We start from the raw sequence: 12,529 nt of genomic DNA on the forward strand, positions 1-12,529 counted from the left end.
AGACAGAATCAGACAGTACATTGGCCCTTATGAAAAACCCATTACCAAAGTGAAGAAGCGAAAACTGCAGTGGTACGGGCACATCTCCAGATCATCCGGCCTTGCCAAATCAATTCTCCAAGGAACTGTTCAGGGGGGAAGAAGAAGAGGCAGACAGAGAAAGAGGTGGGAAGACGAATGACAGGAATGATGCTGAGTGATGTGCTGAGACAGACCGAAAACAGAAGAAAGTGGAAGAAGCTGGTTGTCAAAGCATCAGGAGGTGCCCCCACGGTCTCACAGACTACAGGGTAGAAGAAGAAAGTCCACTGACAGTGTTCTGACGTAGGTGTTTGGCCTATCTAGGTGCTGAAGTATGTGATGGAGGCTGAAGTTTACAGCATTATCTGCATCATTGGCTCTATAGGCGAACTGTAAAGGGTCAAGGAGAGGTCCTGTGATAGACTTTAGATAGGATAGGACTAGTCTCTCAAAGCATTTCATGCCAACAGATGTCAGGTCTGTAGTCATTCAGGCATGTGATCTACCCTTCTTGGGGACTGAGATGATAATAGATGCTTTAAAGCAGGGTGGTACCTGGCATTCAGAGATGGACTGCTTGAAGGTGGATGAAAGCACTGGTGATAACTAGCCTCCAAGCAGTCCTAGAACATGTCAGTTGCCTCTGGAGTCCATATTTTAAGTGTTGTCCTAGTTGGTTTGGCCCTTTTTAGTTGATGTCTGTACAGTATGTTGGCACCATGTATTCTAAGCAGTGGTCAAAATATCAAAGAGGTACATGAGGAATGGCAGGTGTTATGGGAAATTCAAGCCCCCATGTTCTTACTATTGTGTGCTAATTTGAAATCATGACATCACCTACTCTCAGTTAGACGGTTTCTCTGTCATTTTAATGTCATTCTACGAAAGTGTTTAGTTGAACATGCCATATAACAAAAACATTGCACATATTTTAGATGTTTCTAAAGATACTTAAAATAGTTTAAATTGCTGCTAATAGATGGTTGTTTGGAAAACTGCAATATTGCTTGTAGGACTTAGCATTCAGTGTTGGGTCCAGAGCATTAAAGTCCAGACCAAGATTTTCTTTCAACCAACCAGTTGAGCATAAAGAGTCACAGAGTACTCAACTCATTGGTTGAAACAAAATCCCTGTCTGAACATTTACTCTCTGGACCTGAATTACCCAACTCAGCTTAACATATATTATGCATGACAATCAATGTGATATTGCTTATTCTAATTATTCAATTTAATTGTAGAAACTTACTCCTTACATTTTCAACTACTGTTGGCAATGATGTCTTTGTAAGCATTCAGACATAATCCAGTTCAAATAAAACATTATGATGCATGGTTTCCTATGCTAACACACAGATACAGAAATTATAGGACATCAAATTGGTGATACTATTGTATTTACATGGAAATGTGTAGCTGTATCACTTTTTCAGCTAACAATAATATATTTGTGCATAGATTATAAGGGGGAACATTATTACCATAAACCAAAAATGTAGGTTTCCCTAAAATAGACACACGGTAACTCTGGACCTTAATACTAATAACACTCATTTATGCACATGTAATTATGTATCTGAATGACCTTCAGCCACCTAACATACTCCTTTGCCCAAATATGAGGTAGAAACATTACTTCCTGAAATCCAGGATGTCTTGCAGCAGTCCAAATGGTGCATTCACACATGACAAGTAATTAAAAATGTGAATGGAGGTATATCTAGAGTAAACTGAAATTAAACTATTAAAATTAAACTATTATCAAAAAGACGTGCTTTGTTTTTGCATATATGGCTTGTTAACCTCACCAATTTTGTAGAAAGACATTAAAACAACAGAGAAACCATCTAACAATAAAGTAGCAGGTGACATCATGATTTCCCGTAACACCGGCAGCCACTCAAGTCTCCCTTGGGAGGTTTAAAGTCCAGTATTAACTCCAGTTGACATAGGATTGGAGGTAAAGCCACCAGCATAAATTACACCAGTATAAATTCCCTGATGTTAAGATGTGTATTGACTGTGACTGATTACTGACTGTAGCAGTAGAGCATAATGCAGAAAAAACAGTTGAAAAACAAACAAATGGGGTTCAGGAGCGCTGGGTGCCAAGCCGGATGTCGGTGCCATAACATTTATTTAGTATAGAAATTCTAAACAGAAGTCTCAAAATTAAGAAATAAAGCAACTATAATAGATATCCGCCAACAGATTTTTTACTTAGTTTATGACATTGCTCTCAAAATAGAAGGTGTATATTTTGCAACAAATCTAAAACGTATTTCACAAGTGGCTCAAAAAACAGTAGCTGACGACCCTGAAAGTGCACTTCATAACTACAAAGATCCTTATTAACCTTCAATAAAATAAAAGTTTCACAATTTAAATAAAATGAATGAATAATAAAAATATATTTTTAAACCTGTTGGACTATAGACTATGATAAAACTGCTTAATCATTTTCATACAGTTGTCCAAAAGTTAACAGTTTACTGCCAGTCCAATGTTCTTAAAACTTTAAAACTAATCAGAACTTATCTTTCCCCTATTCTCCCAATGCGGTATCAAAATTAACATGTGCTAAGGTAATCAAAGAGATAACGCATTGTGACATTAAAATTAATGCTAATGCATTGATGCATTAATTTTCACACCCTTGGTATATACACAAGTATGCTCTAACACACAAACATAAGCATGTTTGTTCATCTTCCCATTGTTTATCCTGATTAGGGCCACAGTGGGGCATGGAATCTATCCTAGGCAGCTTAAGCTATGCAGATGTACAATGACATGCAAGTTATGGGAAATTTGAGAGGGCCCCTGGAGGTATAAGGCAATAGTTTTACTCGTTGCACCACTATGCAACCCTGCATAAACACAGACATGTTTTTAAGTTGCATTAATAAACACAAGAAACCTGGTAGTAACATTTTTTCTCCTCTAAGGTTGGGAGGCCCCTGGTCCCCCTGGAGTGCGGGGCCCTCTGGGGTGTATTGGTCAGAAAGGAGAGAAAGGTGACTGCGCTGCCCCCGTCATTGGTCTGCCAGGAGCGTGTGGGCCTCGAGGAGTGGCCGGTCCCCCTGGTGACCCAGGACCCCCTGGGCAAGCAAGTAACTGCCCCTTTCTTGTAGATTTCCATTGATATTTTGTCTTCACTGCAATGAAAAGAACGTCAGTTTCATAACAGCTACTTAGCCTGTGGATGCTGTCTCATAACATATGTGTAACCTCTCTAACAGATCCTCTAGAAGGCCGATTAGGACCCCCAGGGAAACAGGGACAGAAGGGCATAACAGGGTGCCAAGGAGTGAATGGAAAAATTGGACCACTTGGTTTGTCCTGCTTCCTCTGCTGTTTTTTATGTAGTCTGTCCATCACAGAACACATCTGGGCAGCATACGGATGGCACACATACACTTTATGGGCAATCTGCATGTGTCTTGAACTTGAGTGCTGGCCAATGAGCCACTGTGCCGCCTTGACTGTTATGTCAGAACAAATTGAGTTGGAACTTAATAGACAGGAAGTTGAATAAAAGTTGCATGAAGTCTGATGAATTTGAAGAGTTCAGAAATGGAAATTTCTCTCCAGAAGAAAAATGGGGCATTTATCACTGCCCCATTATATTCTCTATGATATATTTTTTAAGTCGTCTTGCTAATTGGTAAGACATCCATGTGAGAACATGTGTATTAGGCAACTTCACAAACATTGCGGGAAGATCGCAAATAGGTTGCTGCAGATCCAAAACTCAATGGTAACTTGTGTTCTGGTACCTAGCAAACAATAATGTACAGACATGCACTAAGAAAAAAAGACTAGGAAAATTGTGGTTTTTGATTGATTTAAATGAGCTTAGCTATATAGATAGATAGAGAGAGAGAGAGAGAGAGAGAGAGAGAGAGAGAGATACTTTATTTATCCGGAAGGAAATTTAGGTGTCCAGTAGCTTATACACAGTATACATACACATAGGCACACAGACCTATGGCGTTCACGCACACATACAGTACTGTGCAAAAGTCTTAGGCAGTCCAAAGAAATGTTTAAAGCTGTTTATCTGGGTAGCAAGTGTACTTTGGCTTAGAACAAAAAACACAATTTCACATTAGAACATATGCAAATTAAGAGTAACACAATAAAAACTAGCAATAATTTCTTCTGTTTCCTAAAAAGTTACTGATATCTAATTGGATGGCTAGATGAACACCGCGTCAGTTCCCAAACCTCTCTTCAGGGGCACCCCAGCCATTCCATGAGTTTGTTAAATTTCATCAACAGCTCAATTAAATAATTAAATAAATTGGTTTAAAAAGTCAGTGACAGATTGACTAGCTGTAAGAGGTGTGCTAGTGGCCAAGTCAAAAAATACATGGCTGCACTGGATGGTTGCTGCAAATACTAGGGAGATTTTAGCAGAGATTCTGAAATGGCAAAGCTGGCACACTTTGACAGGCATAATATCATAGTTTTACACCAACACGAGGATAATTTAAACATCATTTTCTTTGCCTGCCTAAGACTTTTGCACAGTACTGTACATACTGCAACAATACAAAGGAAAATATCAGGAGGGCAGTGTGCTATACAGACCTAAACACTTAAGTCCATCACACTCCTCCCCTTCCATGTGACGTTGAAGAGCTGTATAGCCCTAGGGACAAAGGACCTTCTGAGCTTGTCTGTTCTGCATGACAGAGACAGAAGCCTATTACTGAACATGCTCTTCTGTTTGGAGAAAGTGGTGTGCAGAGGGTGACGGTCATTGTCCAATATTGAGAGCAGTCTGCTCAGGGTTCTCCTATTGGGGTGAACAGTGTGGTAATCTCTCTGATGCAGGTCAAAAGGGTGAAACTTGCACAGTGTGTCGTTTACCACATTATAACCCCGCCCCCCCAGGGCCCCCTGGAGAACCAGGCATATGTGGATTGAAAGGTAAGACATTTATTCCTAATACTAAAACACACAAGGGCTAACGGGGAAGAAAGCTGATAAGACCACTGGGTAGAGTACACTTATTTATGAGCAGCATAATTAATCACCTTTACACAGTGCTTGAAGTGGGAAAAAATAAGTGCAGGAACTCTAATTTTCCGACATTTGACATTTGTGCGGTGAAAAAATAATCAAGTCTTTAGGATGTGTTGGTTCAAAAACTATTTTAATTTAATCATTCTTCCAAGCAATAACCTATAGGCATAGGCTACTTTTTTCTAATTCACAAATGGAATACTGAAAAACCATTAAAACAACATGAACCAGACCAGTGTGATACTTGTAGGCCTAACAATAGACTAGGGCTAAAGCTGATGCGATTGGTTGGGACTCAGTGGATGCATATGATAGGGCACTGTCGTGGCTCATGGGTAATGTAGTCTTTTATCGGTCTTGTGATATTTTCTATTCTTGGGCCTCTGTCGCTGCGTCGGATCAGTTTCAGTAAGTACCGGAACGCAGAAAAAAGTGGCGGAACCCAAAAGACGAAAATACAGAAGTTCCGGAACTGTGTTCCGCTGCGTTCCGGCCCACTTCAAGCACTACCTTTACAGCTGAATCAATGTTAAGAATAATAATCCCAGGAATTTTCTTATAGGTGAAGATGGAATGCCTGGTCCAAAAGGTATCCATGGTAGAAAAGGGATTCAAGGTCCACCTGGTCTACCGGTAATAATTAGTTTATCTGCTTTGTGGACTAACCACCACACAAAGTCATGATGTCACTGATATGCATGCATACAATGCTGAAGTATCCTAAAAAGATTTAACATTGTTATACCAATGTGACATCATAATAGAAATTAAGCTTGTAGAATAACTTTTCAACACTAGCTTTTAATAGGACTACCTTGGCCAAGGACAGTATTTGCACCCCTTTGTGCTTGGCCAGAGTGTTTGATAATCAGAAAAAGCACTCCCATGTTGTGCTTCAAGCATACAATCACCGATCAGAGATTCAATTATGATTCTGTCAGATTTGGTGCCACAATGCATACATATATTTTAGAAGTAAGCAAGTGTTTGTGAATTGCTTATGCACTCTATATAAATAGTTGTATGTCCACAGGGCTCCATTGGCTTTCCTGGTCCAAGAGGCCCACCAGGGGTAAAGGGGGTTATGGGCACCTACAATCAGATGGGGGAGAAGGGGGACCAAGGATTGTCTGGACAACGTGGTGTCTCTGGAATGTGTGGTAAAGATGGGGTCCCTGGGTGTCCAGGAGCCAAGGGCCAGCTGGGTCCGAAAGGCTGTCTGGTGAGTGACTGAATAGTGTAATCCCATGTGGGCCCACTGTGGGTTTGCCCTCACTAGACCCCCACTACATTACCTGCTTGGGCCTCCAGTTGGTTTTCTGTAGACAGCCCATACTGGATTGGTGTGGTTCCTTCTGATTGGAAGCATTTAATTTAACACCCATATTAGGGTGCATCAAACCCCCATTGATTTTCAAAATGTTTTTGGCTGTATAATAAATATGTTCTACCGGATGAAAAAATAATTTGGGCAAAATTTCGTTAATTTTGATTAACATCTACCGGGTCCACATCTAGATTGAAAATATGAAAAATAATGATAAACGCAAGAAAAGCGAAGGTACTTCAGAAGTTCACAAATATATTTTAAATGCACAAATTAAATTATTAAATTATTGTGATACATGTCTGATGTCTGATATAGTTGGTACAGGTGTATAGGGCATAGGCCTACTGTTACAGAGCAATACTTCCAGCAGCAATATAATAGCAATATACTTCTGGGCAAGTATAATAGTATGTCTATCTTAAGAACTGATAGTGAACATCAAGAAGACTGATATATCGATGGCACCTGGGAAAAACCGCGTAAGTGCACTATAGTATGGCGCAATCCGCGTAAGTGAAAAATGGGCGGGAACGAAACTAAAGCAACTAAACAAAACCACATCCATTTCATATCATGCAATTTTCGCGTAAGGGACATCAGTCTGTGCTGTGATTTGGAAGTGAGTAGCTTGTGAACATGGACGAGGCTCAGATTTTAGCACCAGTATTTTCAGTATGTTCACAAGTGCTCTCAAATCTAGGTCACGTTTTACTTCCACCATTTAGAAAAAACGTTCCCCTGTAAAATTGACAAATTGTTGGATACGCGGTTTTTCCCCGGTGCCATCGATATCCACTATTAACCACTTTAAATACTAAAACATAAAATCATTAATGCTTGCAGTATAACTATTCCAAAGTATGAATTATTGCCGTTATTTCAGAATTTCATGGCTGTTGTGGACCCGGTAGAACTTATCCAAATTTCAAATAATTTTGCACAGTGTGTTTTTAGTACAGATAGAACATTTTTTTTATATAGCCATGAAAATATTTTTCACTTGGGGGGTTTGATGCACCCTAACCCATATTCAAAAAAGGGGATATTAGTAATCCACCAATGATGTGATGTGATCTGCTTAGCTTCCCAGAAGACCTTTGATGTTGTCCCCCACAAATGGTTTCTGCTTAAGCTCAGAGCAGCAGGTATTTTAGGAACTGTAACAGCTTAGATTGCAAACTGGTTAACTGACAGGAAGCAGGTAGTTATTAGAAGCACAATGTCACAGTGGGTCTGCATTCATAGTGGGGTACCCCAAGGGTCAATATTAAGACTACTATTATTCCTAATGTACATTAATAATATTGACACTAAGATATAAACTGGTTAAATTTGCAGACAACACCAAGGTGGATGATGTAGTAAATACTGAACAAACTGCAAAGATGCTACAGCGGGACCTTGATTTAATTAGTGACTGGGCTGATACCTGGCAGATGAAATTTAATGTAGACAAATGTAAGGTAATCCATGCAGGGAGCAGAAATATAAAGTATAGATATTTTATGGGTCCACTGAAATAAAGGTAGCTGATTATAGGAAAGACCTTGGTGTGTATGTTGGTGCTTCCATTTCCCACTCCTGCCAGTGTTGGGAAATGATTAAAAGGTGTATGGAGTTTAAGTCAAGGGAGGTGATGGTAAGATTGTACAATTCCTTGGTAAGACCCCACCTAGAATATTGTGTGCAGGTTTGGTCACCTTACCTTAAAAAGGACATTGCTGCCTTAGAAAAGGTTCAACATAGGGTTGCAAGAATGATTCTTGGTCTTAGAGGAATGTCTTATGAGGAGAAGTTAGCTGAGCTGAATCTGTTCGGCCTCAAGCAAAGGAGACTAAGGGGGGACATGATCGAGGTATTTAAGATTATATTAGGTCAGGATGCTGGTCAACCAAATATTTACTTCAATATTACTTCAAATACAAGAACTTGAGGCCATAGGTGGTAATTAGCAAGAGGACATTTTAAACCGGATTTGACTTCTTATATAGCATGTAGTTCGAGTATGGAGTATCCTGTTAGTGTTCTGCAAGCTAAAACATTGGGTTCCTTTAAATCTGAGCCAGATAAGATTTTAACTTTTTGCTATTAGTTGAATTCTCCACAAATGAGCTTGCTGGCCTGAATGGCCTCCTCTTGTTTGTAAATTTCTTGTGTTCTTATGTTCTTACCTACACAAAGTCCACTTGAACCCCACTGCCACCTACTGCAGTAGATCTTATTAAGAAAGATATTATTGCACTATGCATTGCATTGTGTCATACTCCTTCAACATATATTCCAAAACCTCAATAAAATATTTTATGCTATTTTGTCATTTGACATGTAAACAATTTGTTTTAATTCTAAACATATTTTTTTTACATATTCATTTACTTAGTTCTGCATCTTACAGGCAACCCAGAGTAAAAATGCATAGATTGTATTGTAGCATATGATTATAAAGTGGGCAGTTATAGATGCAATTAGTTTAAATATAAATAGGCAAGCCATTATAGTTGTGTAGTACTTTAATTTAAATAATAGATTGTAACATTATTTTTTTTCTTTACAAACATCAATAGTCATCATCATATACTACCAGTCAAAAGTTTTTGCACATATTAAGATTTTCCACATTACATTTTCTCACTTAACATTTACTAAAAATACACCCAATATTCTTTGCTAACAAATACATTTACAGTAAGTTCACCATTTGAGTATCTTTACTAGCAAGAAAATGTCATATCTTTCATTCATCATAGTAACCTCCTCTAACAGTTATAACAGCAGAGAAAATTCAAGGCATTCTTTCTACAAGGGACATTAAATATTGCTCTGTTTCATGGGATGAAACAATTAACTAGTGCATTTAAAGTTAAAGGACAGCCTAAAGTTTGATTATGCCATCACCACACAACCAGTTAATAAAACTTGTTTTATTTGACTTATATTTTCATTTATAATTGTTCACTAAACTTTCCAATGCTTAAAAAGAATTTTTAAATCTACAGTTTATGAAATAAATGGAAAAGTGGTAAAAACTTGTGGTGTGCAAGAACGTTTGACTGGTAGTATAGTGTAGGTTGCCCCTGCCCACATTGCCCACAATAAACCCACAGTGGGTATGTTTGCTTTGAAAATATTTGTTTGTAAGCTAGAGTGGACTGGAACCGATAACCAATTTTTGACTTGGCCAGCCTTGGTACCTTGATATCAATACCAAATCAATACTATAATAATACAGTAAGTCCCCAGGTTAAGAATGTTTGACTTACAGATGACTCATACTTAAAACTGGACTGCCATAAAGCCCATTATATAAATAAATAATAGTTGAATACAATGGTTCATAACAACAAACGTACCCCTTACTTTGTGACACTCACAAAAACATTGCGCAGCTTCATTCATTAAATCTTCATTAAATATTATATCTGTGTTTTAAGCCAAATTTAAACTGCACTAGCTAAATATATTCAATACAGGGACCTCCAGGCCTAAAAGGAGAGCCAGGCCCCTTGGGGTTTCCTGGAACACATGGACCTCAAGGAAGAAAGGGGGTGCAGGGTTCACTTGGCTATGGGACACCAGGATTCAAAGGACAGAAGGGAATCCAAGGTGTTGAAGGTCTTCGAGGGAGACCTGGAGAGCCAGGTATTTTCTTGATACAATACTGTAACCCTAATTACTAAGACATAATAAAGTACACTACAGTCTAAAGTATAATGGAATATATTATACCACAAAACTTTTTTCAAATATGTCTAGCACATTCTATGAAGACTTATTACTTAACTTTCTGCTTAGAGTGACCATAATTTAATACCTCTCTCAGTTTTTCATCTTGCTTATAGGCACTGAAAGAGTCAGTAACTTCTCTCTTTATTCATGACCTGTGCTTGCACAATTTACCCTATGACCTGTAGGGGAGAAGGGGTCTGAAGGCAGAATAAAGGCAACTCCTGGAGATAGGGGCCCTACAGGAGAAAATGGAAAACAAGGATGCCCAGGGCAGCTAGGTAAGCAACAAGAGATATGTGTGTTCTGCACAATGGAACTGTTCTCTTGTACGAAAGGCGGCATCCTCCATGGGAAGTGTGATAAATAGTTTATTTTGAACAGTTTGGGATGACAAATGCACAGTACTGTGAAAATGTGTTAGGCAGTCAAAGAAAATGACATTTAAGTGGTCTTCGCGTTGGTGTAAAATTGTGAATTTATGTCCACAAAAGTGTTTTAGCTTAGCTATTGTAAAACCTCTCCTAAAGTTATTCCAGTGTTTGGAGCAAACACCCAGTACACACTTGTATTTTTGACTCGTTCACAAGAACCCCTCATAAGGGTAATGTATTTACTGACTTTTTAAAACTAATTAATTAACTGAGCTTGTGATGAAATTCAATGATACATTAAATGGCTGAGGTGGCACTAAGGAGAGATTTGGGAAGTGAAGAGGTGTTTCTCTAGCTATCTAGCAAGATATCAGTGACATTCCAAAGAGAAGAAATTCCTCTTAGTTTTTATTGTTACTCTTAATTTGCATATGTTCTAATCTTAAATTTTTAGTTCTCCCCAAATTTACTCCCAGATAAACAGCTTTAAATATGTCCCTTGACTTTTGCACAACACTGTATTTTAAAGGATTATCGTCTGACCCTGCCGTTTCTTATATGCTGTACCACAGTAGCTCCGGTCCTGGAGAGCTGCTGTCTAGTAGTTTTCTATCCTACCTGGCTTCTGATGAGCCACACCTGTTCTCAGGTAAATGCCTGGAGAGTAACTCTCCAGGGCCAGAGTTGGAGACCCCTGGTGTACCACAAGGATAAGTCCTTATCTGTATTTTATTTTCATTGTACATGTTACCCCCAAGCCATATTATAAAAAGCACAGAGTATCCTACCACTGTTATGCTGACTAAACGCAACTCTGACTCCCTTTGAGACCTGGCTACCCTGGTGCAGTGAAATGTCTGTTCAACTGCCTAAATGACATCAAGCACTGGATGGCTAGCTGCTTCTTAAAACTAAACATGAGTGGGAAATTTTGATCTTTGGATATCTGGATGCTGTTATGAATGTAATCTGCAACCTTGGGCCACTCTCCAGTTATATCAAACACTACATTAAAAATCTTGGCATTTTATTTGACACTGATCTTAGATTTGACCAATGCATGCTGTTATTAAGGCTTCTTTTTGTCATCTTAGAGTTTTAAACAAAGTCAAGCACATGTTTTCTTTTTGGGAACCCTTGCTTTTATTTCTTACCACCTGGATAACTGTAATGTACTGTATATCTCAGGGTTAATCTGACTACTCTGTCTAGTCTTCAGCTTGTGCAAAATGTCTGTTAACAAAATCTAAGAAATCATGTCATATTACCTTTGAAACATTGCTTACCAGTGACATTTTACTGTTTTATCTCCAGCTAATTTCAGTCACCTCATACATCCCTTCTGTCCTCCTACAGCACTGAGGTTATCCAATAAGCTGCTGCTTTCTGTCCAAAACTATAATTGAGGTGTAAAGGAGACCATGCTTTCTATGTGGATGGGCCCAAGTTGTACAACTGCTTCCCTCTTAATGTTTGATCAGACCCCACTATTGAATGTTTTACATCCAGGCTAAAGACCAACTTGTTTTTCTCAGACTTTTTAGGTGCCATAGAGGTGTATGTATATGATCTTTTAGTCTCTATGTGTTATGTCCTGCCCATTATGTCCGCCTGACCCTCCTATCTCCTCCCTAACGTGGCTGTGATAAGCCATGCCTGTTGCTTGTTGCCCCTCATTAGTCTTTGTATTTTGAGTACCTGTTTGTCTCCTCATTCCCAGTCCGGTCATTGATGTTGCTCCTCCTGTCTCCCTGTGTCCTTCCCTATACTAGCTTTCTTCTTGTGATCCCTCGTGGTCTCATTTGTTTCCCTGCTCCCGTTCAGTTAAATAAAACTCCTTTTTCGCGAAACGCTTGCCTTTGAGTCCTTCGACTTGCATGAAGTGACACAATCAACCCAGCTCTTCCCTCAAGGCGCCCTAGCACTGGTTGACCGCATTCCCCGAGTATAGGAACCCATAGGATGGGACGCCTGGCTCCCAGCATCAACAACCCTCCGACCACCCCCAGGACAGATGTGGAGGATACCCCGGGTCCTTACTACTGAC

At 39.2% G+C, this 12,529-nt stretch overlaps 1 protein-coding gene across 4 annotated transcripts in view; it reads left to right on the top strand.

Moving 5' to 3' along the window:
- Positions 1–12,529, top strand: part of col4a3 (collagen, type IV, alpha 3) — a 119,732-nt gene that overhangs the window by 40,582 nt on the left and 66,621 nt on the right. For 3 of the 4 annotated variants that reach the window (XR_011983387.1, XM_072701760.1, XM_072701762.1), the window contains 7 exons: positions 2,970–3,134; positions 3,264–3,356; positions 4,864–4,959; positions 5,618–5,688; positions 6,089–6,277; positions 9,856–10,024; positions 10,297–10,389. Coding sequence is in view for 3 of the 4 variants with exons in the window: in XM_072701760.1 (XP_072557861.1) it covers positions 2,970–3,134; positions 3,264–3,356; positions 4,864–4,959; positions 5,618–5,688; positions 6,089–6,277; positions 9,856–10,024; positions 10,297–10,389 (876 nt within the window). In the remaining variant the exon portion in view is untranslated. The remainder of the gene's footprint in view (positions 1–2,969; positions 3,135–3,263; positions 3,357–4,863; positions 4,960–5,617; positions 5,689–6,088; positions 6,278–9,855; positions 10,025–10,296; positions 10,390–12,529) is intronic. The other variant, XM_072701761.1, reaches the window with a different exon arrangement.

This window comes from Paramormyrops kingsleyae, chromosome 17 (assembly GCF_048594095.1).
Source record: "Paramormyrops kingsleyae isolate MSU_618 chromosome 17, PKINGS_0.4, whole genome shotgun sequence".
Taxonomy (NCBI): domain Eukaryota; kingdom Metazoa; phylum Chordata; class Actinopteri; order Osteoglossiformes; family Mormyridae; genus Paramormyrops; species Paramormyrops kingsleyae.